The sequence below is a fragment of the Mustela lutreola genome, chromosome 4 (genome assembly GCF_030435805.1).
Source record: "Mustela lutreola isolate mMusLut2 chromosome 4, mMusLut2.pri, whole genome shotgun sequence".
In the NCBI taxonomy this organism is placed as follows: domain Eukaryota; kingdom Metazoa; phylum Chordata; class Mammalia; order Carnivora; family Mustelidae; genus Mustela; species Mustela lutreola.
Genome location: NC_081293.1, coordinates 73,519,488 through 73,545,578, shown reverse-complemented (window position 1 = coordinate 73,545,578; position 26,091 = coordinate 73,519,488). Strand labels below are relative to the sequence as shown.

The 26,091-nt window shown below is 46.2% G+C and overlaps 1 protein-coding gene across 1 annotated transcript in view; it reads left to right on the top strand.

Moving 5' to 3' along the window:
• The first annotated feature begins 8,791 nt into the window (after nucleotides 1-8,791).
• Nucleotides 8,792-26,091, top strand: part of PRKG1 (protein kinase cGMP-dependent 1) — a 1,263,025-nt gene continuing 1,245,725 nt past the window's right edge. Inside the window, exon 1 of the mRNA XM_059170234.1 lies at nucleotides 8,792-9,527. Coding sequence (XP_059026217.1) covers nucleotides 9,262-9,527 — 266 coding nt within the window. The 5' untranslated portion in view covers nucleotides 8,792-9,261. The remainder of the gene's footprint in view (nucleotides 9,528-26,091) is intronic.

Genomic DNA, 26,091 nt, shown 5'->3' with positions numbered 1-26,091 from the left:
TGACATTTGCGCAAAAGGTAAATCAGAGTGTCTGGCCTTGGCAGGGAGGGAGTCGTCGCTCCTGATGGATGACGGTGCTCTGGAGTCTGATAACGGTCAACTTGTGGCATTTCCCATCTGTTGTTAATATCACTCCGGTCTGCTGGGACCGTGGAACTCTCCCAATGTTCTGAATGGAGACGTTTTTAAACGAAGAGCTTGTTGTTACCTACTCATGCCAGGGGAAATTATTTAGACGAAAAGTACAGTGACTAAAGCCACACACACACACACACTCTCTCTCTTTCTCTCTCTCTCTTTCTCACTCTCTCTCTCTCTCTCTCTCCAGCACTACCTCATGTTACACTAAGGTATTCCTGGCAGAGTTTCTTGCTGATGATTTTAGCCACAGTCTGAGTAATGTCTGCCTGCCCGCACGTTGTAAAGTGATCTCCCTTTATTAGATGAAGTCTTGAATGAAGGGCGCTGGTGTGGTGTCTTCCACTTTCAATATCCGGTCTTTCTGCCCCTCTCTGCTCCCTGCAGCGGGTGGGTGCCTGGGAGAGGGATGTTACCTGGAAGGAAGGGGTCTGCACAGCCCCAGCCTTTTTCCATTCAGAGAAAGACTTTTCATTGTGAGTAACCCAATTATTTGCAATGAACATGGACGAATTTTGAGGGTGTCTTGCCCTTACCTGTTTTTAGTAAGTCTTCGAAAATGGAGCCCCAGATAGTACAGGTGGGGAAGATATCATTTTTAGGCACTTGGGAATGTCCACTGTAAATCTGGGCGTTTTAAGGCGTCCTGGAATCCTGCAGGTTCTGTGGAACAATTTTTTTTATGGATATAAAAACAAGTTGTAATTTATTTTTATAATAAATGGCTAGATATGTTGAGAAAATAATTTCCAAATAAATGTGTCTTCATTGAAACAGAAATAGTACGTGAACTCTTCAGCTTAGTATGCAGTTTTGACTGGAGACCAAAAAAAAAAAAGAAAATCCTGTTATTTATAAAGGCTCAAGAGACTGTCCAAATAGAGGGCTCCTTATCCCTAGTGATGGTTAGCCATTTTTTTTTTTTTTTTTAAACACAGGGCTTGTTAATTTGAAACAATGTGAGACAGGCACGCACGAATGTCTCTGTCAACAGAAGCAGGTGGTAAGAATTGAGACCCATAGTAAATTTGTCACATCCTTTAAAAAACGTACATATGTAATAATGTTAGGCCTATTCTCTGAGAGTATCAGACCACTGCAAAGTTTTTATTAAAATATTTAATAAAGCACCCAATGCCAAAATATTTTAAGGTTAAGAAGTGTAGATAATGGCCGTGTAAAGGAAGGACACACTCTCTAAGTGACGCCATCCTCCTGCCTAAATCAGAGCATTTTATCACACAATGGGACAGCTGCGTCACGTGGCATTGGACTGACGTTCTGAAAGTCAGGGATCACAGCACTGAGTTAGGCTTACAAACCAGATGTAGAAACTTCTGTGCCAAATGGGTGTAAAAATAGGTATTTATGTACAGCTATGCTTATATATGAATATAAAAGTTAATGAGGCACAAACACAAGTCAAGGTGGGAGCGAATGATTGCTTCCATACAGGGGATCTGGTTAACTAGGGCACCCGAACATCCTTTTGTGCTTTTTGAATTCTATAGCATTCCTATCTGTTTTCTTCATTTCATAACAATTTATTTTTTAAATTTTTTTAAAAGAGTTTATTTACTTATTTGACAGACAGAGATCCCAAGTAGGCAGAGAGGCAGGCAGAGAGAGAGGAGGAAGCAGGCTCCCTGCTGAGCAGAGAGCCCGATGGGAGATTCTATCCCAGGACCCTGGGACCATGACCTGAGCCGAAGGCAGAGGCTTTAACCCACTGAGCCACCCAGGCGCTCCAACAATTTAGTTTTTAAAAAGTGTTCCAAGTAAATGAGTCCAGTTTCTGTCACTTTAAAAAATCAAGCCAACGGGCACCTGGGTGGCTCAGTCCTTAAGCATCTGCCTTTGGCTCGGGTCATGATCCCGGAGTCCTGGGATCAAGACCTGCATCAGGCTCCCTGCTTGGCAGGAAGCCAGCTTCTCCCTCTCCCACTGTGTCTCTCTCTCTGTCAAATAAAAAAATAAAACCTTTTAAAAAAATAAATAAAAATTCAAGCCAAATAATCAAGCTAAGTCATATAAAAAGCTAAACTCAAACTCAAAGATCTGTATGCTTTTCTCTTCCCTCTTCCGAAGTATTTGATTAGTACCTGAGCCGGGAAGGCGGTATGATGTAGGAGCCCTTAATTTCCATGGATGACTGTAGAAACACCCAATTAATTACTAAGGATCCAAGGTGATTTAAATACATTCCCAGAGGCCAACAAATGATCAAAACCACAAAAGACTATGAAACGGTTATTACTGTTGCACAGATGGGACAAGTAAGTTTCAGCAGATGAAATAATTTGCCCAAGGTCATAGAGCCGGTGTGCTACACAGGGTAAACTACAGTACGGTTTCTGCCCCAGAGCAGTTTAAACTAGTGAATGGTCTCAGTCCTTTGTAAAACCTATGGGTGGGATGATTTACACTTCAGTCATAAGAAGATACAACTTCGAAACTTTTAAACACATCTTTTAAGGGAAGGGAGTCTGTCATACTCGCAAGGCTGTGCACACTGTCCTCAGCGTGCTTTAAGCAGGTTGTAAATTAGAACAGCTTTTTATGTCCCCAAGTTATCTGTTTGAAATGTACTAAAGTAGTTTCCTAAAAAAAATGACTCTTGTAAAGGCAGGCTTTTAAGAGCGGTAAAACATTTCTGGCATTTTTAATGGCTGTTTTTAATGATAGTTGAATTCATTAGTTTTATTTTGTTGTCTCAGATAGTGCCACAATCTTAGAGACTTAAAGCAACGCTCAGTTTTTAATCTCGCAGCTCTGGAGGTGGGAAGGCTGGGGGAGATTGGCTGGATTCTCTGTTCCAGGACTCATAAGACTGAGATCAACAGGGAAACCACACTGCGTTCTCCCTGGGAACTCAGCATCCTCTTCCAAGCTCTTGTGGGTCTGACGGGACTTGGTTCCCTGCCAGTGTAGGACCGAGGTCCCCATGTCCTTGCTGGTTGTGTATCTGTGGTCACTCTCAGCCCTTAGGTTCCACCTGTGCTCCTTGTCATGCTGCCCTTCTGTCTTCGAAGGCAACAATGGACAATCTCTCTTGAATCAAGACTTTCTCATGCTTTGAAACCCCGTCCCCAGGAAGAGCCCCATCCCTCCTAAAGTCCTAGCTGATTCATTTTATCTGGACATCACCAGATGGCCTTATTTGAAAATCAACTGACTAAGGACCATAATCACATTTGCAAAATCCTTTCGGAGTAGTGCCTTGATTATTAGTGTTTGAATAAGTGGGAGACAGTACAAGATACACTAAGGGTGGGAATCTTGGGGCTATCTTCAGATTCTGCCCCCATAACCCGTGAGTAGGCTGAATGTAATACAAATATTTCCTCCTCCTCCTCCTCCTCCCCCACCCCCTCCTGGCCTTCCCTTCACCCCCTGCTGGGTGACTTCAAAGCAGGGGAAACATTACCACTTTACTTAGATTTATTTCTATAGGGTCATATTTAAGTGATAACATCTTGCTTTCATCTCACTTCATGCAAACCTTAAAAGATCAGGTGCAAGGGAATTCAATATCCACACACTGTTGGGCAAACTGAGGCTCAGGGAGATGAGATTATCTGCCTAAAGTCCCATGGTCTTCTGTATCTCCATATTCCAGAAGAAATAGTCTGTACTTCAAGGTTCTTAATAGACTACAGACTTTGATGTCTACAGTAGTTAAGGAGCATCATCTCTAAGTTTTATTTTTCAGAATTTCTAGGAAAAATGATTTTTTTTTTCCTCCAAACCTGTGGATGAGATATCACAGGAAATCATACATGGAGATGCTCTTCCGGTGCGTGGCAGTGTGGGAAAGAGCTCCGAGTACAGCAACAGGACCACATGGTATAAAGCATTTAGCTATTGGTTTCTGAAGGGATGCATTTTTTTCCTTAAACGTACCCTATGGTTTATTAGGTAAATGCAATAAACGGATGCTAATTTTGAAGTTTAGCTGAGACAACATTCCGTTTTCTGTTTCCATGTTCGAGGTGATTAACGCAGATGTGGGCGTGTTTCAGGACTTCGAGCTTTTATCTTACTTAAGGTGTGACCACACTCCTGGGCGCCAGAACGTGGTTTAGGCGATAATTGTGAAGCCACATCCAGTCTGATGTAGAATTAACTGAAAATGCTCCAAGCTTCTGTTCATCACCAAGTACAAGGTCATCTTTATAGGACCATCTGGACTCCCTTTTAACTCTTTCTTGTCAAAATTTTAAACTCAGCTGGAGCTCAAAGAGGGACGTTGCCCCTAAGAACAGACGGATAATTTAAAAATGTGAGCCAGAGGGAAAGCAGAATTCTCTAGAATCCTTGAAGGTAGAAACGTGCTCTAGACCCTAGGCAGCTTCCACTGCTCAATTTATGAATGTGGGAAGTGGATCTCTCAGAGGTTTAGGGATTTGCCCAAGAGCACACAGCTTGGGAAGTGACAGAACGGGGACCTAAGATTACATCTTTAGGCTCCAAGTCCAATACTTAGTTCGCTAGTTGCATTCCTTGGTGGAAGATGCATCTCAAGGAGTTTTCTGCAAATATTCTTTGTAACCAAGAGAAGTGTTTGGATGTAAAGTATTGGGATTAGAGAGGTGGTTTCAATCCCTACGTCTCTTCCCACCCATGCCAGCCACTCCAAAAGCTCGAACTCTATCGCTGTTTTTGGTTCTCCCGATTTATCTTCTGCTGCCATCCATGGGACCTCACTCCAACCACCAACCCATGACTGTTCTCTTTGCTGGATCCCTGTAACGTGTATACTAAGGTCACTGTTGTTCCAAGGGTGGGGCCATGGGAGTGGTTCTTCTGCTCAGCAGGAAAGGCAGCAACTGCTTGAAATTAGACCAATGAAATACTTTGGGAAGGAGGAGTATTTTATCACTGACATTGTTGAGAATTTGTGGCATATAATGATAACAAAAAGCAAACTGACTTGTAGTTTAATTTTTTTTTTTTAAATAGACACTGTCCTCCCATTGATTCCCATGACACTGACCTAGTTTAAAGGACAGGAATCCCCCATGAGCTACTAACACCTATAAGGCTTCAAGTTCTTTATAAAGTGGTTTTGGTAGGGGGGATTAGGTGATGTACCATCATAACATTTTGAAAGTACATGCACTTTAAAAAAAATTTTTGAGGGGCATCTGAGTGGTTCAGTCAGTTAAGTGTCTGCCTTTGGCTCAGGTCATGATCTTGGGGTCCTGGGACTGAGCCTCACATTGGGCTCCCTGCTTAGTGGGGAGGTTGCTTCTCCCTCTCCCTCTGCCCCTCCCCACCACTGGTGCTCTCTCTTACTTGCTTTATCTCAAATACATAAATAAAATCTTTTTTAAAATAAATAAATTTAACACTGTGTATGAAATATAGAGCAGATCCCCAAGTATCATAAGGAAAGCAATTTTAGTAAATAGATTGCTTTGCTGAGAAGCCAGAATCTTAGAGCTTTATCTGGATTCATACAGGGTTTTAAATTCCGTGTGTTTCCATTAGTAAAGAACTTTTAGTTCTGCTTGTCACTGGGCTCCCAGTAAAGTGGACATTTTAATACATTTCAGGTTGAAGCAGTCTTGTGTAAGGGGTTAAGGGATTAAACCTAGGTCAGATCTGGACATTGTACCCATGGGTGTGATAGCTAATCTGGCTAAGCATCAGTTTCTCCATCTATAAAATGGGAATAATAGAACCTACCTGATAGAGTCATTATGGGCATTAAAATCACTTGCATAAAGGACTTAGCCCCGTGCTGGCACATATTAAACACTCAATAAATGTTTAGCATCACTTTTGTCATTGTCATTTTGTGGCCAAAAGATTGTGAATTCTTAATTCGTTTTTTTTTTTTTCTTTAAGATTTTTTACTTATTTATTTGTCAGAGAGATAGAGAGAGAGAAAGTGCACAAGTAGGGGGAGTGGTAGGCAGAGGGAGAAGCAGGTACCCTCCTGAACAAGGAGTCCGATGTGGGACTTGACCCCAGGACCCTGGGATCATGACCTGAGCCGAAGGCAGCCGCTTAAAAGACTGAGCCACCCAGATATCCCTAAATTTTTAATTCTTAAAAATGAACTCTGATACAAAATTCAGCATATGTTCTTTATTTCTCTCCAATGAGGAACGTGGAAACCCTAGTATGGGTATTTAAGGACCTAACCTCCCTTCATTGTGGTTAAGATTTTTATTTAGCGGGGTGCCTGGGTGGCTCAGTGGGTTAAGCCGCTGCCTTCAGCTCAGGTCATGATCTCAGAGTCCTGGGATCGAGTCCCGCATCGGGCTCTCTGCTCAGCGGAGAGCCTGCTTCCCTCTCTCTCTCTGCCTGCCTCTCTATCTACTTGTGATTTCTCTCTGTCGAATAAATAAATAAAATCTTAAAAAAAAAAAAAAAAAAAAAAAAAAAGATTTTTATTTAGCAAATTTCTCCCAGGGCACTAGATGGCGGCCTTCTCCTTTAGGAAAAAAAGGAAACAGCATAAAATAAAACTCTGGTTTCATTAATACTTTGACTTTGATAGTTGAAACTTACTGCTACAGATTTGAAAGCGAACAACACAGAGTAAAGCCACGTCTTTCACTGCTGAAGGGTAACAGAATCATAGAATTTCTAGATTTTCAGGTTTCAGGCTAGAACAGTGTGTTTGGGAAAACATTGTGTTTGGACTTTGGGAATCCTTGGAGCGACACTTATTAACTTAGGTGACCTTGGAACTTGCCTTTAAAACTCTAATTTTTTTCCTTTATAACGTGAGGTGATTTGGTTAGATGATCTTGTTTCCAGCTTTGAAATGCTATGATTTTTAATAATACTCTTCTACCAGGCTCTCTGTGAAGTGTTCCTTGTACTCTAAATTAAATATTTGTTAAGCCAGTGGACAAGATTTAATGTCAGTGGGTGTCGACATTACTTAAGTTGAAACTGATATATTAAAAACTAATTCTGGCAGATGGGGATGAAATTAGGTTTTGAGGTGTGTGTGGGCGTGTGAAATCTTGGTCTAAAAGTTCCTTTTTTAAAAATAAGCAAGGAGGGGCGCCTGGGTGGCTTAGTGGGTTAAGCCTCTGTCTTCAGCTCAGGTCATGATCTCAGGGTCCTGGGATTAAGCCCCACATCAGTCTCTCTGCTCGGTGGGGAGCCTGCTTCCCCCCATTCTCTCTCTGCCTGTCTGCCTACTTGTGATCTCTCTGTCAAATAAATAAATAAAATCTTAAAAATAAATAAGCAAGGAGAAACATTTAAATATATGCTTTTAAGACAATGTAAAATTTGAAAGAACCTGTCCCAGAGTCATTTTGAAACAATTCCTATCTCTTCTGTAAAGCTGAGCTAGAGTTTTGAATGTGACAAAGTTTTTGTTTCTAATGTATTATTTTAAAAGGCCAACTGTTTTGAGCGTTCCTAAAAAGATACTAGCAGTTTAAATTGCTCATAGATGGAAGCAACAGGATACCAACTATCAACAAGACCAAGAACCCCTTCTCAAATACAAGTAAATAAAGCCAGTCTTCAGCATCTGGTGTGATTAAGAAATTCAGATGTGGCTTGGAATGTTTTTAATTTAAAATAATCAGATGAGTAGAACTGACAGTAAATAATAAAGAAATCTCCAGAATAAAATGTATTTTAGGATTTATTTATAAACCAAAGTATATGCCTGCTTTTCCTTAGGTGTTTCAGACAAGGTAGAAAGAATTTTTTTTTTTTTTTTAAATAAGCAGTCAGTGCTTAAACCTTGATCTTTCTTTTTAAGGGAAGTTACTCTTTCAGAGAAAGTGCTTTGGCATCTTAGTCTGCATCTATATCTTTTCCCCTTTAAAAAAAGATATACTATTCTGTTGATCATTACCTGGAGACGTGCTCCCCCCACAGTCACAAACTCACACAATGATTTACGTGAAGAAAAAGGCTCTCCGTGACACACACAACAGATAAGGAAAAGAAATTGTACTCATTAGCAAATACTCTGGCTCAAAGAGGTAGAACAGCCCTTTAGCAGAGGGTGAGGGAGTAGACCACAGGTAAGGGAAAAACACAGATCACAGATGCAATTTTCCCCCCAAACTCGCGGGTTAGCACTAGTGGTCACCATTTCTTAACTGTGGGAGCCGATGTCGTGATGTAATTTGTATGCCCAATGCACACATTTTAACTGTAGCAGATGAAATAGAATCCAGGCTCTAAGAAGTACAACAATATGGCCTTCCCCAGACCCTGCCAAACACTGGGCTCAATACCATACATCTATTTCATTCAACTTTCCAACCAGGGGCTCACCATTTCCAGTAAAAATTCCTGCTGAAAAAACTTGGAATTCCTATTGTCCTGTCATTCTTGTTACTTGGGGTCACAAGCACACGGCTGCAGAGTAAGAGACACACACGCGCGCGTGCGCACACACACACACACGCACATACACACACACACACCCTACCTCATCCCGAGCAGAAGAGAAATAAAAAGTGAACACAGACATGAATTTATGCAGGTTACGGACTCGAAGGCAGTCTCATATTTCTGAAATATCTCGCACTGTCTCTCACACACACCCCATCAAGTCTTTAGGCTCCGGTTACAAGGGCTGCGTCATCTGCCAGATCACATGGTAATTGTTGCTATTTCCAGGATCAAGTGGCATAAAGCTCCCCCCACCCCACCCCTTCCCTTTGGTACCATATAGCGTGGAAGAGTGATTACTGTGTGATGGGGTGAGCCCGGCTGTCTGGTCCAACCCTGCAGCGGGAAGCCAGGCTTTAGGTGGGGTGGCGCGCGCGGTGTTCTCACGAGCCACTGGGAAAGGGAACGGGGGAGGGGGTCTCAGGGGAGGCCGGGCGGCTCTAATTGGTTTCTCAATGAAAGATAATCACCTAGTCCCCCGAGAGGCTGGGGATTAGCACTCTGCCTCTAGTCTCCGCCGCTTTTAGACGTCTCGTCCTCCCCTCGGAGCGTTCAGCGCCCTCGGCAGAAGGGGCTAGCAGACAACCGCTCCCCGCGCCCGCCGGCCGCTCCGGGGGGCAGCGCAGCCGCGCGCTCGCACTCGGCGCCCCCTCGGCTCCGTCGCCGCGCTCGCCTCCCCCGGCCGGCGTCCGGCCGCGCCCGAGCAAAGTTTCGCGGAGGGGCCCCGGGAGGAAGATGAGCGAGCTGGAGGAGGACTTCGCCCAGATTCTCATGCTCAAGGAGCAGAGGATCAAGGAGCTGGAGACGCGGCTGTCGGAGAAGGAGGAGGAGATCCAGGAGCTGAAGAGGAAGCTGCACAAATGTCAGTCGGTGTTGCCCGCACCCTCGCCGCACATCGGGCCGCGCACCACCCGGGCGCAGGGCATCTCGGCCGAGCCGCAGACCTACCGCTCCTTCCACGACCTCCGACAGGCGTTCCGGAAGTTCACCAAGTCCGAGAGGTAGGCGCGGGCCGGGCGCGGCGTGCCGACCGAGCCCAGGCCCGGCTCGGGCGGGGGGCGCGGGCGCGAGCTGTGGGGGAAGGCGCGGGGGCCCCCCCTGCTCGCCGCCGCCGCGCGGAGTGGGGTGCCCCCCGCGGCCCGGGGCCTGGGAAGGGTTTATTTTTATTCCTGCCCGTCACGTGCCGCGCTGGACTCTGCGGGGCTGGGAAAGGCGAGCTCCTCGGGGAGACGCGCCCCGGTGGCGTGGCGGGTGGGGAGGAAGCGGAAAGTTTGCTAGCGCCGCTAACTCGGCTGCCCCGCACCCGGCTGCGGGCGCGCCGCTCTCCGTGCGCGCGGCGCGGCGGGGACGGCCTCGCCGGGACAGAGACGGCCTCGCCGGGACAGAGACGCGCGCGTCCCGGGGCCGCAGAGCTCCCCGAGGCGACCCCAGGCCCCGGCCGCAGGGCGTGCGCGGTGGTGCCTCGTCGGTGTCCCGGGGGAGGGGCGGCGGAGGCCGGCCGGGGTCGGGCTGGGCCGAGGGACTGACTCGCCCGGCGCCGGAGCCCTACGGGGACGATACAGGGGCGTGGGGAGGCGGGACGGGGGCGCGTCTCCGCCGCCGGGATCCGGCCTCCGGAGTGGGGAGACCGGGAGAGGTTTATTCACAGGGTCCCTTCCCAGGCAGCTGTGATGTCAGCAAGAAATGGCAGAGAAGCCCCACTTTCTGGACGTTCGTGTGCAGTGTTTGTGCCCCTTCCAGAAGAGCCACACCTGGGGCTGCCCTGGGCTCGGAGGCGGCTTGGTGACCTTGTACCTGGAGCAGCTCTGGGGCTGCTGACCAGCCGCGTTCCAGGGTGGCTTAAGGCGGCCTCCTTGTCTTTCCGCGGAAGCTTTTCCGCGGAAAAGTTGGGTGAAGAGCGAGGGGAGCTGTTTCTCTGGGCGCCTCCAGGCTCCTTCCTTTCCTCTCCCGGACACTTTAGGAGCCCAGTCCTTGCCGTTCGGAGTTGTGTGTCGCGCGGTGGCGGGGCGTGGGTGGGAGGGAGGGCTGGCGACTTTGGCCACAAGTAGGAAGCTCTTGCACTCCCCTCGCCGCCTGCACCGGAGGAGGCTGATCGATTGGCTGCAGCATTAAAACGCCTCTGGACATTAGGGAGAGGAAGTGCAGACTCCAGAGCCCATTACTGGCTTTTAGCCCCTGGAAGCGCCCCGCCGAAAGTGCATTTCGCAGGATATTGAATATTCCATTAGGCGTGCCTTCATGCCCGCCTACCTCTTACTCCTTCCCTCTTAGATCACTTGGTGTCTGAGTTTGGGGCTCTCAGGGGACCCCTTAAATGAGCCGGCACTTGGAGGCCGGCACTTCTGAAGGGGACGCGTTCTTGTCCAGCGTCCATGGGCCCCCCACTCTGCCTCTGCACCCCTTCCTGGTCTGTCTCTCCTGTGCATTGATTAGTGTTCCTGGGTGGCGGGGGACGGTGGCCCAGGAGGGGTGGGTAGGGAGAGGTGAGGAGCTTTTAGAAGGCCAGGACCTGGGAGTGGGACTGGGAGCAAAACAGGAACCAGCCCGAAAGGATTCTCTTTTGGAACCATTGGGCCCGTTCCCAACCGACGTCTCAGGAGACAGTTTTCGGATTCCTGAGGGACACTCCACTTACACAGTGACACTGTCCACATGGCACCTTTGGGGCCACCCAAAGACCGATGGCCTTCTTCCTGCTGCCAGGCCCAGACTGCAGCCGCCGCTCCTGTCTGGCCTGGCCCTTGATGGGGAAGCGGCTGTCCCGGGCTGGGCTGAGGCTCTGCGCATTCCGCGGCCGGCCGTTGCCCTGCCCCTCGCTTAGCAGCTGGAATCAATCTGCCCACCTCCTTAAGGAGCCACTTCAACAGCGGTCACCCGGCAGCTGCTCCCCTCCCTGGCCGACTGGCCCGCCGGGGCTTTAGTGCATTTTTGGAATTTCAGATCCTTGTGTCTCCGCTGTGCCCCTACCAGAAACCAGCGGCCAGGCCCTCCGCGCAGCTTGGGGGGGGGGGAGCGCCCTCCCGCCCCCGCCCACCAACTAAGGCTGTGCAAGGGCCCTGGAGCAAAGCCTCCCCACCCTGAGTCCACTGTCACTTGGGAGCCTGTTCTCAGAGACGCTTTTATTCTCCTGGAGGAGCGGATCTCTCTGGGAATGAGAGGAGGGTTTGTGTGCACCGGGAGGAAACGGCTGATCTTTGCACACATCGTCCTCACTTGCCAAGGTCCCCTGCCCCCAGCTCGGTGGCCTTAGGGGTAGGAGCCTTCGGCCCCTGCGTGGATCGTGCGCAGTAGAGGTCAGCGGGTTTTTGTGTCTAGAGTAAGTCAGGAGCCTTTTCCTGCTTCCTCTCTGCCCCAATTTACGCTGGGATTGAGGGTTAACTTTCCCCCACTCAGCACTTAGATTTTTAGTTTTCAGATGGGAGCCTGGAGTGTATTTTCGGCAAGCTGACTCATTAGAGTTTAAAGGACTTTGACAGGTATGATATATGGGGCGAGTAACCCTTGGAATCAGGTACTCATCCTACCCCTTAAAGAGACAATAGCAACTTAATTATGGGTCACACTTTCGTTCTGGTCAAGAAAGGAAGTCCTTTAAACAGTATTTCTCAGATCTAGCCTTTAACAGCAAACGAGAGGCTCTCAAAAAAAAGCGTATTTTCTACCTTTCAGATACTTAGCTTTGGAGACGAGCTATGTCCTCACCTCTTGCACCTTTTGTGGAACTCTGTGCCATCTGGATGGCTTGCTGGGGCTGAAGAGACGGCCTTGCTGCACAGCTAAAGCTCATTGGCAGTTGCTATAGAATTTGAGGGATAGCTCTTCATGGGTTCATTTCAAACTTTTCTGGGACATGAAGTTTTTGTACGAACAAGACACGTACATGGAAAGTACAGGAGTCTGTCTAGTGGGCAGAACGATAAAAGCACATTTGCCTCCAAGCCCTGTTTGAGAAAATGACGGCAATCTAAAATATTTACATAATAGGTGACAAAAATATCTTAAGCGTTTATTGCAGTGGAAGGAAATGGGAGAATTCACTGACTGTTGTAATCAAGTCAGTCCAATTAGCCAGACTTCCATGTGTCCACAGAGGATATACGGCACAGTCTCCATTAAGAATGATGTAAGTATCCAAGGAATGCTTAGATGAAAATTATACTGGGGAAAGGGAAGATCTGAGTGCTCAGCTTAAGTATCAAGTGTACAGTATGATGATCATGTTTAAAAAGGAAGCGTCCGGCTTACTGCAGTTCTCATTTGCAGACCCCATAGAAATGCCCGGTAGGGATCAAGTGATTATCTTGGAAAACTGTAGGGCGATGATGATATTGTGAATTTACATAACACTTTTTGCCCATCAAGTCCAAGTATTTCTCATAGTTTTCTGTGAACTTGCAATTCCCTGCGTGTACGTGCCCCACGTCAAGAATTACCTAATATCCTGAATTCTTTCCCTGAGTTTTTTACGCACACACCCACACACACACACCCCTTCATTCCTTATTTTGGCTGCCTGTCTGGCTCCAAGGACTGCAAACAGTTGTTGTTGTTTTTGAAGTAGCTTGAGGGCAGGCTGAAATCAATATTAATCTGTGACAGGGACAACAGATTGTATCCCAAAGACATTCAAGCTATTCTTGTCACAAATCCCTCGATTCTTGGTGATGTAAGTTCATCATTTGGAACTTGAACTTCTCTCCACTAGGACATGGATGCTTGGGGATGGATGCCCCAGAAAGCTCATTGCTTTTGCATCTCTCATTCAATTCAGGTCTGGTTTAACCTTCAGACTAAATCAAGAGATTTGGCCTAGTTTCAACATAAGCCACCTCAATGAAATGAGTGAGTAGCCGCTGAATTCTGGGCCCGACTTATTAATTGTTCATAGAGAAAATCCACCGTGAGATCTCACAGCTAGGAAATGCGAGAGACAAGTTTCAACCCCAAATCTTGACGTTTCTGGAGCCCAGGTTCTATCTAAGCTGCAACATTTTCATCATCTTGGATAGCTCAGGTCCCATCTTGGTAATGGGTGAGTCCTTTCAAATTGAAATAAAAGAACCTTCCCTTGGGCGCCTGGGTGGCTCAGTGGGTTAAGCCGCTGCCTTCGGCTCAGGTCATGATCTCAGGGTCCTGGGATCAAGTCCCCCATCGGGCTCTCTGCTCAGCAGGGAGCCTGCTTCCCCCTCTCTCTCTTTGCCTGCCTCTCTACCTACTTGTGATCTCTGTCTGTCAAATAAATAAAATCTTTAAAAAAAAAAAAAAAAAAAGAACCTGTCCTGAATCAGAATAGGATCTTTGTTAGAAGAGTCTTAGGGCCAGCACTCAAATGACCTCCTGAGAAGTGGCAACAAGCCCTTGTGTGCAGCGCACACACTTGGATGTGCTCATGAGTCTGGGATTTCCTCAGGCAGTCCTGCCCTTGAGCTTGCCATATACCAGTCTTTACCTTTGCTTCCTTCCCACCTTTCTCATGCCAGAGGCAGAGCTGATAAATAGGATGGTGGTGACCGTGATCTCGGTTGCCTCCTTTGGACATCATTCATTATATCCTTTGCCTTTTGCCTTGCAGACCCCTCATACTATTCCGTCCTCTCTACCAGTCCTCCCATCTAAAGGTGTCTGTTACAAAGTAACAGTATCTCGCTATGTTAACCAGTTATCCTTTCCAGAATAACATAGTTTAATAGCTTCTGGGAGAGGACATTGATTTAGTTTGCTCAGATGAGTGACAGCTATGACAAGACATTAAGGGGATTCAGGCTGAGGAGGACAGGGAAGATGTTTTGTCAGCGTCCCGGGGTTTCCCCACATGTCATTGGAAGAGGACAGATTCTGAGCATAAGCACCTCACACCTCCTTTTGGTCAAAGCTGTACCCTGCTTTTAGTGGCGGAGAAAACAGAGCAAATTGTCCCGGAAGTGCCTTTTAAAGAATCACAGAAAGGGGACCCGAAAGATAGTTCACATTTCGGAATTTTGCATCAGGACTAGACTTGGTGAATTGATATCTTTGGCTTATCATCTGTCTGGGCTGCTGCTTTAAGACCGATTCACTTTGCTTCGAGGCTGGCTCCGGGTCTAGAAGCATGTACATTTTCCAGATGGATTTGTAATATACCAGGAATTCCTGCTCCATTTGAATCATTGATCTCTGTGTGGGTTGAAAGTTCACATTTAATCACTCATTTAATCACACATTCATTAGAAATTGGACTGACCCTCTTGAAATGATTTCTAACAGACCCGAAAAGAACAAATCACGTCCAACCTTCTTCCTCTTTCCCTAAGTGCCCTCTCTCCCTGTGGTGTGGGAGACGCTGAGGGTGCATTGAAACCCTCTGTCTTCATCAGATTTTCAGGTGATTTCATAGCTGCTCAGAGCACGGATACTTATTTTCCTTTGCCATTGAGTACGGGCTTATCAGAGTGCAGGACCCTACCTTATCTCGGATTCTTGTAGCACTTGGACGTTGCTGGGAGCTTGGAGATAAACCAGGGATAGCATATCCTGTTTCACAAAAGTGAAAGCTCAGAAGTTTGGGAATCGTCAAAAAGGAGTCCTGACCTTGAGTCTACCTTTGTCGGTGCCATGCTGTTGGGTCCCCACATGTGTATGTGTGTGTCTATGTGTGTGTACCTGTACCTACACACACACACACACACACACACACTGCCACTTAATTTGTTTTATGACTTTATAGTAGTTCTTATTCTGAAATTCCTCCAAATCAGTTTTTTCTAGAATGGAAGGTTTACTTCTTGGCTGTTAAATTAAAAAAAAAAAAGAAAGAAAGAAAGAAAAAAAAAAAAGATAGAGAGATAGACCCACCTTGCGGTTTGTCAAATACTTGCGTTTGGTACTGGGCACAGGGCCCAAGATTGCCTCCCAGAACCGGCTCTAAGAACCAAGCTTGGTCGCTCCTTGTGGAAATATACCTTCTCCTTTTACCCACTGAGGACTTTTCACTTCCTTTTCTTTGTTCTTGGGTCAGACTGTGTTGTCTCTCTCTCTTTTGGGTCCTCATGTTTCCCTCTTCAAGGTTAACGTTAGTCTGTGAGTCCCACCGGACTGGTTTCAGTGGCAAAAATCATAAAACAACAGAGAACAGAGTTCTTGCTCAAAATGCTACTCTCATCTTTTAAAAAAATCTATCCTAACTTCAAGCAATTCAGGTGTTATACAATGTGAATTTCCTTAAGTTTAAAATAAATGCCTATTGTTCATTTTGAAATAGAAAATGCTTTGAAATAGTGGCTCTATTAAAAAAAAAAAAAGGGTATTTCCAGAAACTGTATATCTTTGAAAAAGTCTTGTTTTATTATATGAAGACAGATGGTGGTTGTAGTCTCCTTACTTTGCTTAGAGATCTAAAACAACATTTAAAACTTTTTTTAAAAACTCTTAACCTTACTTCTCTCTGCTCACTAAACATTATTGGGGGATCGCAGACTTCATGTTGCTTTATTCTAAACCCTTTCGTATTGTTTCCTATATATGGGTGTGATAGAAACCCATGCTTCCTGGGGAAATAGACTAGTTTTAAATCCAATCAATATAAAGTTTATGGGGGCTAGAAAGTTTCAAAATTCTATGTGTCATTTGTCCTCCCATGACTAGACAAGCTGTGTTTGCTGTGTGTTTATCTGTTTTTAGTGCATGCTCGTTTGACATATTTTTGGAACTTAGTCCCAAAAGGTTGCTATGTTGATACCAGGAGCTGATTTGAGTTGACTCTGTCAGACGAAGGGACTCATTGATAGCATCTGTGCTCTCAAGGGGATAACCAGGTGGGACTGGTTTCATCCGAGTGTTGATCTGTGGAGCTAATCCGATAAGACACCTAACAGGAATTGCTTGTTGGTTTAAACTTTGCACTCGTGATATAGATGATCCAACAATCGTTCTCCACTGATTCTCTCAGATTGGCTGCTAGTTCAAACTGTCCTTCCTTTCTCGTCCATATCAGAGAGGGCTTTGAAGCATGTTTTTATCCTCAGTTTAAAAAAAATTTTTTTTTAAAGATTTTATTTATTTATTTGACAGACAGAGATCACGAGTAGGCAGAGAGGCAGGCAGAGAGAGAGAGAGGGGGAAGCAGGCTCCCTGCTGAGCAGAGAGCCCAGGACCCTGAGATCATGACCTGAGCCAAAGGCAGCGGCTTAACCCACTGAGCCACCCAGGCGCCTTATCCTCAGTTTTTTCGAGCACTCTGATCCCACGTGCTGCGGTAATGCTTCTCGTGAACCTTGCAGGGATCCCAGAAATACTCCTGTTTGCCGCTCACGAGTATCTGTAGGTCTGTTGACTGCACTATACGCTACTATTATTGTCTGAGGAGCAAATCTGAAGCCTTTGGGCACCTGTGCATTTTTTTCTCGATGCCTCTCATATGTGGTATAGATAATGCCCTTTTTGTGCATCCTGTGGCCACCAGGAACGTGGCTGCAGATGTCCTCAAATTCTCAAAATAGAACATTCTTTTATATCTCAAGTTGTAAACCCCCCTGGGTCGAAACCGGGTCTGTCCACAGTAAAAATTTCAACCAAATAAACTCCTCAGCTTTCTTTTTCCCCATCTCCCCCCTCCCCCAGGCTGATTTTTGGAGAAAGGGTAAAGAACCACACGTACCTAGAATGTGTCAAAAGTGAGCAAGCGAAACTTAACAAAACTAAACAAGAACCAAACCTTCTGAAGAGTCACACCAGTTCCTATTCAGTCTGATCTCCTCGTAGAGAATAAGACGGCTCTAAAACAGTCATTGCAGTGTCCTCTGTATTCCTCAGGCAGGCTCCAGCTGTGGGGTCCCGCCAGTATTTGACTGGTTGGAGGTTAAAATGAGTCCACGATAGCTTGAGTCACAATTTGTGAATTACTTGTGTCTTAGGAAATAGGAGCGCTCCCAGGCGTCTCTCGGGAGAGCCCGTTCCCGGCATTCTGCTGGGCTTTCTGGGCTGGCTGGATTGCAGATACAGGCAGGAAGTTGCATGTCACCCACAGGCGCTGCTGGTGTTCACAAGAGAGTGTTGCACGTGGGAACGTCACTCGTTTCGTGAGTCACAGCAGGAAGAATGTCTGAGAACTTCTGATCTGAACCATGCCCCTAAAAAGTCAAGAGTCTTGACCCGGTGACCCTCAAAACTACTTAAAAACAACGGTTGTTAGATTTCCTCTGCTCTCCTTAAACTTAGCACGTCTACTGCAGAGCGACGTGTCCCCAAGTGCGATGGTTCTGGTCTTGGCGGCACCAGGGCTGTCTCTGGGCGGCGCACGAGGGAGTTTATTGTATATGAACAATCGGGAATTTCACTGAAGGTTTGAGGAAAACATGTAACAGGCACATCAAAGCCATGCTGTGTGGTTAGTATTGCTTATGATAAGGCTAAGTTTTAAGAAAAAAGTCTAAACATATCAACGGTGTATTGATGGGTATACAGAAGAGGATGGGGAAAGATTTTTTAGAGTCATTTTCTTTTTTCTTTTTTTCTTTTCTTAACATTTTATTTATTTGAGAGAGAATAAGAGAGAGAGCACACAGGCAGAGGGAGGAGCAGAGGGAGAAGCAGACTCCCCGCTGAGCAGAGAGCCCGATGCGGGACTCGATCCCAGGACCCTGAGATCATGACCTGAGCCAAAGCAGATACTTAACTGACTGAGCCCCCAGATGCCCCTTAAAGTCATTTCCAACAAGGAATGAAGCAGATTGTTTTCATGCTTGTTTCCTTACTCATCCCTTTTCTGTTCTGGAAGATTCTAGCTACGTGTGTTACCTGGGTGCTCGTCTCTGGTGACTCTGTTTCTCCACCCGAGTTAGAGGAGTGACATAGAGCTAGACAGGAATGGTGACTTTTATAAAATAGACTGTTGCTCTGGCTAAGAATTATTCACTCCAATATATCCTCAGAAAAACATCGGATTTCCCACCAGATTTATGAATTTTCTTTGCCATATCCGTCCAGGGCCCACAGTTGACCAGGACAGGTGGGGAAGAATAAAGGATGCTGGGACCCAGTCCCCATCTGGCCCGGGGCCCTGGGACACTCTCTCCTGGAGCACAGTGTGGCTTCCCTACTCCCCACCAGGGCTCCTCCTTGGATCCTGAGACATCTGTGGCCGTGAAGGGTGGCATGGCGTTTATAGACAGAAAGACATGTTTGTTGGTTGGTTGGTTGGTTTCTTCCTTTCTTTCTTTCTTTCCTTTCTTCCATCCTCTCTCACTCCCTCTCTCTTTCTTTTCTTCTTTCTTTCTTTCTTTCTTTCTAAAAACGCAATTTGGAAACAGTTTGGGAGGGAAAACCTTTAAAAAAAAAAAAAAAAAGAGAGACAGGGGCGCCTGGTGGCTCAGTGGGTTAAAGCCTCTGCCTTCAGCTCAGGTCATGGTCCCAGGGTCCTGGGATCGAGCCCTGCATCAGGCTCTCTGCTCCTCAGGGAGCCTGTTTCCTCCTCTCTCTCTGCCTGCCTTTCTGCCTACTTGTGATCTCTGGCTGTCAAATAAATAAAATCTTAAAAAAAAAAAGAGACAAATTTATTTTTCTGTATTTCTATATTTCATTGACTTGTAGGAAACTAGATTAATCTAAATGAGAAAGCCTTTTTAAAAAAACTTACATTAAAGGGAATGGCTTAGTGGAAAAATGAGAAAAATACGTGGAAAAAGGAGGGCATGTACAGGCAGGAGGAGGAGTTAACCCCAGCGCCGTCTTCTTTCAGAGAATAATGCAGACCGTCCCCCCCATCTACTAAAGAAAGGGAATCCTTAAGATCTGGATGTAGGTGCCCTCCAAAAGATACAGAGAAAAAACCATGCAGAGAGAGAAGAGGGAGAGAGGGAGAGGGTGAGATTTCAAAATTGACCACAAGATGGCAGCAGAAGTACAATATTTAGGCAGTTGGCTCGCTCCTAAGCGGGGACTGGCCTTTGGTTGGGTGTGGAAAACCTATTCCCAAACATACAACTTTCTTAATGTTAGCGTTCGCGTCTTTGGAAAGTGTTATCATTGAATGCATTTGGTATGACCGTTTCCCAATCAGTAGTGATTTCAGGGAATGTATCGAAAAAGCCAGAGCACCGTGTGCTTCTGCCTTGTTTGCCTTTAACAAAAGGAAGACAGATAGCACGCTCGGCACAGAGAGGTCTTTGAACATTAATATCGGTCTGGGGGAAATTCCTAAAACCCCTTTGAGGCCTCTGGGCTCAGATTTGCCCGAGACAAGACAACTGAGAGAAATAACGGAAAATTAATAGTAGTAAGAAATATATGCGTGAGGAGACAAGGTTGAGATTTTCCCACTCCCTTCTTCTCCCAAAAGAACTAAAAGACAATTATTATAGGAAAAAAGAGCAGTTTTTAGGGGAAACTTCTACTGGCTTCTATTAGGTTATTTGATCTTCTTGGTGCTTCTGTGATTTTAGAATGTCATTAAGTAAATCTTCACGTGGCCCCTCGCGGGGTGAGGTCCTTCTTAGAAAAACATTTGAGTGATCTAGTTAGTGATTATTTATACACATCTAAATATTTGCAAGAGAAAAGCGACTTTTTTTCCCCCCCCTGGGGTGCCCTAAATAGCAAGTGCCTTTCAACAATTTTAGGGGAAAAGAAACTGGTGTAGTCTGACCTGCCGTAAAGGGATAAATTGTGGCCACATCTAATGGACTGGACGTTTTTGAATCAATAATCCCTTGGAAAGGGCCATTCAGACTTCCTGTAAAACGCTGTTTCAGTCAGTCTGTGACCCCTCTCCTGCGAATGCCCCCCAGGGGACTGGAGGGGACGACGCAGTCTTGCTGATGGCATCCTTTGCGATTTGACGCTGAGGAGTAATGTACTTATTTTGGTCTGTCTCAGTAACCAAGGGTCCGTGCCAACATGAAGCTGTACTCTGGGTCAAAAGAAGTCAGTTTTGAACTGATGCAATGACTTGGCCTCTTTAATGGGTTCCTTTGCTCAGATACCGTGTCAGGTTGTACTTAGATAAGCTTGCAAGGGGGGACGTAGAGAAAATTTAGCACACTGCCCATATTGCCACTCTGTTTGACAGCAAATTGCCTTTGTCAGACGGGTTTTGAAGCCCTGTGATGCATTTATTTGAAGCTGTCAGCACCTAAAACATGCTCTCTGGGGCAAGAATTTATGTTTTTTTCTGGGCAAGGGAGGAAAGTATCACGTAGCATAGGACCCTGAGAGCAGACAAAGGGTAGCTAGAATGTAGGGGATTCTCTGTGCTGTGTTCAGGACAGAAAAAGCAAAGCTGATCGCTGTTAGATGTGGAGAAGCAGGAGGTAAGCAGTGTGACGTTTTGCTTTCTCTGATGGTCCTGGTGTGTTAATAAGGCAAGACTGATTCCCCAAGGAGAGAGGCAGGGTTTGAGGTAGCCTGCCTTGAATTTGGGGTTATCCAGCCTCACTGTCTGGCTCAGGGCATCACTGGGCTCTCCTCAGGGGCGGAGACCCGCCCTGGGCTTGCTGTGGCTTTGATAGGAGAGCAAGCTGTGAGAGACGCTTCCTTCTTTCTCACCGTGTTCATACTCGCCGTGTTTGAATCTGGATATGCTTTTTGATGCTTAAGAACATGGACCACATCTCAGATTTGCTGACTTTCATCTTTTCTTAGGGTGTGTCTACTTCCTTGATTTTTTTTTTAAGATTTTATTTATTTATTTGAGAGAGAGTCAGAGTGCACAAGCAGGTGGGGGAAGGTGTCAGAGGGAGAGAGAGAAGCAGATTACCCCGCTGAGCAGGGAGCCTGATGGAGGAGGGAGTGGGCTTCATCCCAGGACCCCCGAGGTCATGACGAGAGCTGGAGGCAGGGGCTAACAGACTGAGCCACCCGGGCACCCCTCCTTGATTATTTTAATTGCCAAAGTAACGCATGCTGGTTGTCAGACAATAAAAGGTAACATTTAATATCCGCCCCCACCCCACATTCCCCACTCGTGCTCTGCAGACAGACAGTGTTTGCCTTTCTGTATGTTTATGCAAACCTTTGTATAGAAAGAACTTTCCTGCCCATTTGGAGTTTTTTTGTTTGTTTGTTTGTTTCTTGCTTGTTTTTCTAACTGAAGTGGAATTATTCTGTAATATTCCTCAGTAAACTGCTGGGTTGTTTTGTGTGTGTGTTTTGTTTAGTTGTTGTTGTTTTTTTGTTTTGTTTTGTTTTGTTTTTGTTTTTGCTTACTAATAGCTCCTAGAGTTCTTTCCAGATCAGTTCGTATTGGATTTTTTTTAATGGCCATGCCATGATTCCGTAGTATCCGTGTACTCCCGCTTACGGAGATGGACGGTTATTTGTTTTGTTTGTTGGCAGGCGTAAACAACGCTGCCACTGATATTCTCATACACATTTTCTCAACTGTCTGTTATTTACATATAGGAGTAAATTCCCAAAACTGAGCGTGCTAGGTCAGAAAAGCTGCTAATTTTCAGTGTGACTTCTTTAATTTATGTGATTATGCAGTCACTTGCCATGTCAGAAAAATGAGCCCTCGCCCTCTCTAGTAAAAATAAAAGGCATACTGGTGTCATCAATGCAATTAATTTTCGACATTAAAGAAAAGAATTTTGGGGGCGCTTGGGTGGCTCAGTGGGCTAAAGCCTCTGCTTTCGGCTTGGGTCATGATTCCAGAGTCCTGGGATCGAGCCCCACATCAGGCTCTCTGCTCAGCAGGGAGCCTGCTTCCTCCTCTCTGCCTGCCTCTCTGCCTGCTTGTGATCTCTGTCTGTCATATAACTAAATAAAAAATCTTAAAAAAAAAAAAAAGAAAAAAAAGAAAAGAATTTTAAAAAATCGGGTAAGGACCATAGCAGTCATGTGTGGAAAGTTCTTATTTATTTCTTTTTCTATACTCGAGCTGCATTCATGAGAACACTCTTTTTGAAGCCATGTTTGCTTTTCACATTTATAAAGTCCATATTGTGCTTTTGGCTTGCTATTTTTTTTTTTTCTTCTCTAACGTGGAAGAAAAATCCTACATTTCTACAATGTAATGATTTTGCAAGTAAGAATAAAATTGTTTGCATATACTGTTCTTAAATAACGAGAATCCTTCTTTAAGGGTTACAGTGATTTGTTTTTCTTTCATCAAAATACATTTTTGATACTTGGAGGATTCTGAGGAACTTGCTCCCACTTGGGAAAATAACAAATTCCAAGTCACTCAGCTACATTTTTTTCTTTGAAGGCCAATGGGAAGATTTGGACATATATGGTGCTGGAACTACTCAGTGCAGCTTTCTTTTTATAGGATGGCAACTTCTGGTAGAGTTTTGTTTTCTTTCCTTTTTTTTTTTTTTTCGATCATTGTTATGATATTGGACTAGATTTACTAAAAGAGAGCCTTGCAAATATTTATTTGGGTCAAAATTCAGACATATTCATGGTAATCAATCGTGGGATTGATGCTATAAAGGGAAATGCTTTTCGGAGAGTAGGAAGCGCAAATTTCAGAAATTTTAGCTCCATCTTACAGAGAAATGATCCCTGGACGTGTCATGATAGTGATACAGGGGGCTTTGGAGTCATGGACCCAGGATAGAACTCTGGTTCTCCTTCACACTGGCCTGGTGATTTTCAGGGAATGACTTCTCTCTCTGAGTTTTGGTTTCCATGTCTGTAAGATAGGGCTAATGATGCTTCTCCCCACAGGCTCTGTAGAAGGGAGATACTCCATACCTGTTTGTGGAGTAACAGGACCGAAAGCGAGTGCAAAGTGTTAGGTAAGCTTGCTAGCCAGTGTGTGCCAATGCCAGGCTAACAGGTTGTAGGGATTTTTAAAAACTTCAGTTCTGGTATTAGCAACTACAGAACCTCGGGCCTAGAAAGGATTTTAGGAGATAACTCTGCCCATCCCCACTGATTAACAAAACATTAATGGCAAAGGAACTGAGCAGACATGTAGAGGTTCAGAGAGAGGTGATTTGCTCCAGCCGTGATGCTTGTCTGGGACGGTGCCACCCACGCCTCCTCTTCGCCGCGAAGCCCTCCTTACACTGTCCGGAAGATCCACAGTGATGAGCGAAAGGCAGGAAACTAGACTTTTATGAACCAAGACACAAGTGGAAAGCAGGTGGGCAGAATGTTGTTTCTGTGTTTTCAGAAAAAATATAAAACATACGCAGATGACCTGTCGATCATAGGTGCGCTGAGTGCCCAGGGCGGCATCCTGACAACTGGAAGCCCCCTTGTGTAAGTTTCTTCCAGGTCGTGGGTTGGGATGAATCACGGCCGGGGACTGCCTATGAGGGCTGATGAGATGGCGGAGACACAAGTGAGTGCCTCTGCTCTCTCAGGCTCTGGGAGAGATGGGATGCTCAGGGGAGCTTCTCAGAGTGGAGGGTCCCGCGCAGCAGGAGCAGCTCCACGCCAGGGGTTAGTGACAGCTGTCCTACTCCCTCAGCCGGAAGCTCCTTCCTCAGGGCCCTGTCTGTCCTGCTCTTGTTACTCATCCTTGTTCAGTGCTCCCGAGTGGTAACTTTCCCTGATCAGTGGAGCTGCGGGGCTGGAGACTTGGGTGGGGACCTTTCGTAGCTACTGTAGCAGAACAGTAGGCTTGACCTGACGAGCCCAAAGCCTGGAGTGTCCAAGTGCCTTTGCTGAGCTTCCCTGTGTGTGTCCGTCTCCCCCAGTCAACACAAAGCTTGCACATCTCTGTGTTCCCAGCGTTCGTTTGCAAGTTACAGGCTGATAGGGACTCTATCTGAACTTGGCAGTGGACACACATACTATTCCCGATTTTATTTCAGTGTGATGTGAGAAGGTGTCTGAAGTATGCAGGAGACCCCAAGCTGGGATCTTTCTGTCCTTCCCCATCGGCCTGTGGCGGGGATCCTAGCCTCAGTGCCCTCCACAGCCACAGATCTCATCAGGCTTGTGGAAAGCAGTAAGTGAGCTCGGGCACGTAGTGATGAGGTGAACGCCTCCTACGGCCATTCAGTAAGTGTGAGGTCCCATTGTTATTATTCATGTTTTCTGAGTTCATCCACCAAGTATATAATGACTTTTGACTCTAGACCCATTCAGCGTCTTCCCTGACTTCTAACTCCAAACTTGGTTTTTCATTCTGCTGGTTAGAATAGCTCTGACCCAATTTTCGGAGTCATTTCCCGAATCGCAGATGGCACTCTGACAGGCTATATTTAGGGCTTCTTTTTCATTCATGGTGTCGTCTCGGCTCTTTCTACAAACCTCACGCCCTCCTCTCCACCCCATCCTATCAGAAACCTGAGGCTCTTGGACTAGCTTTTGCTGTGTTATGGGCCCCCCGCAGTTACCGGCTCTCCGGGTGAATATCTCGGGGGCGTCTCAGATTCCGAACTGCGTCCTAATCCCTGGGAACTCTTCCTAAAATTCACTTTCTTTCTTTCTTTTTTTTAAAGATTTTATTTATTTATTTGACAGACAGAGATCACAAGTAGGCATAAAGGCAGGCAGAGAGAGAGAGAGGAGGAAGCAGGCTCCCTGATGAGCAGAGAGCCCGATGCGGGGCTCAATCCCCAGGACCCTGGGATTATGACCTGAGCTGAAGGAAGAGGCTTTAACCTACTGAGCCACCCAGGCACCCCTAAAATGCACTTTCTGATTGGGCAGGTCTGGGGAGGGGCCAGAGGCTGTGTATCTGATGTGAGCTGAAGCCACTGGTCCTCAGATTCTTTTTTTTTTTTTTTAAAGATTTTATTTATTTATTTGAAAGACAGAGATCACAAGTAGGCAGAGAGAGAGAGGCAGGCAGAGAGAGGAGGAAGCAGGCTCCCTGCAGAGCAGAGAGCCCAATGCGGGGCTCGATCCCAGGACCCTGAGATCATGACCTGAGCTGAAGGCGGAGGCTTAACCCACTGAGCCACCCAGGCGCCCCTGGTCCTCAGATTCTTAACGTGGCCGAGGATCGGCCAAGGTTTTCTCTGGCCAGTGCCTTCCTCTTTTCCTTCTTCTTCCTTTTTTCTCCACACACGTTTTTTACACAAATAAAAGACAGTCAGACACATGAATGCAAACAAACATGTTCACGATGCATGAACCTGGGTCACGATGTAAGATCGACTCCTTACCTGAGGAAGCCATGATCTGAGCCAGCAGGAGGCGTTCTGGTGTTCTTTCCCCTTCCAGACAGTAAGTCCGCACAGCTCTGCGTTGTACAGGCTGAGAGGGGAGGCTGCACTTGAGTTTAAAGCCCCTAATATCTTGGTCACGTTGCTTCACCTCCTTGAACTTCAGTTTCCTGTCTGCACAACGGGGAGAAAAAGGCCCCCACCTGAACTGATACAGAAGACCGGGGGTAAGCTTGCAGGAAGTGATTTCCACGGCCTTCGTGGTTTAAGGGGTAGTGTTCCGGGGACAAGTCAAATTTGTCCCCCAATGACTAATTTGGCCCAGAAAGATCTTCAGTTCAGATAAAATGGGGAAGTGAGAATCGCTCATCCAGCTTCGGTAAGAGCTTCTCGTGTGCAACGCCCTTCATTGCCATGGCCCCATCTGCTGTTCTCAGCAATGCCATGTTTCTTCGTGGGCTCTGCGTGCATGGGGAGACTCATCCCAACGCATGAAGTGGTTTCTTCAGAGGCTTGCTGGCCC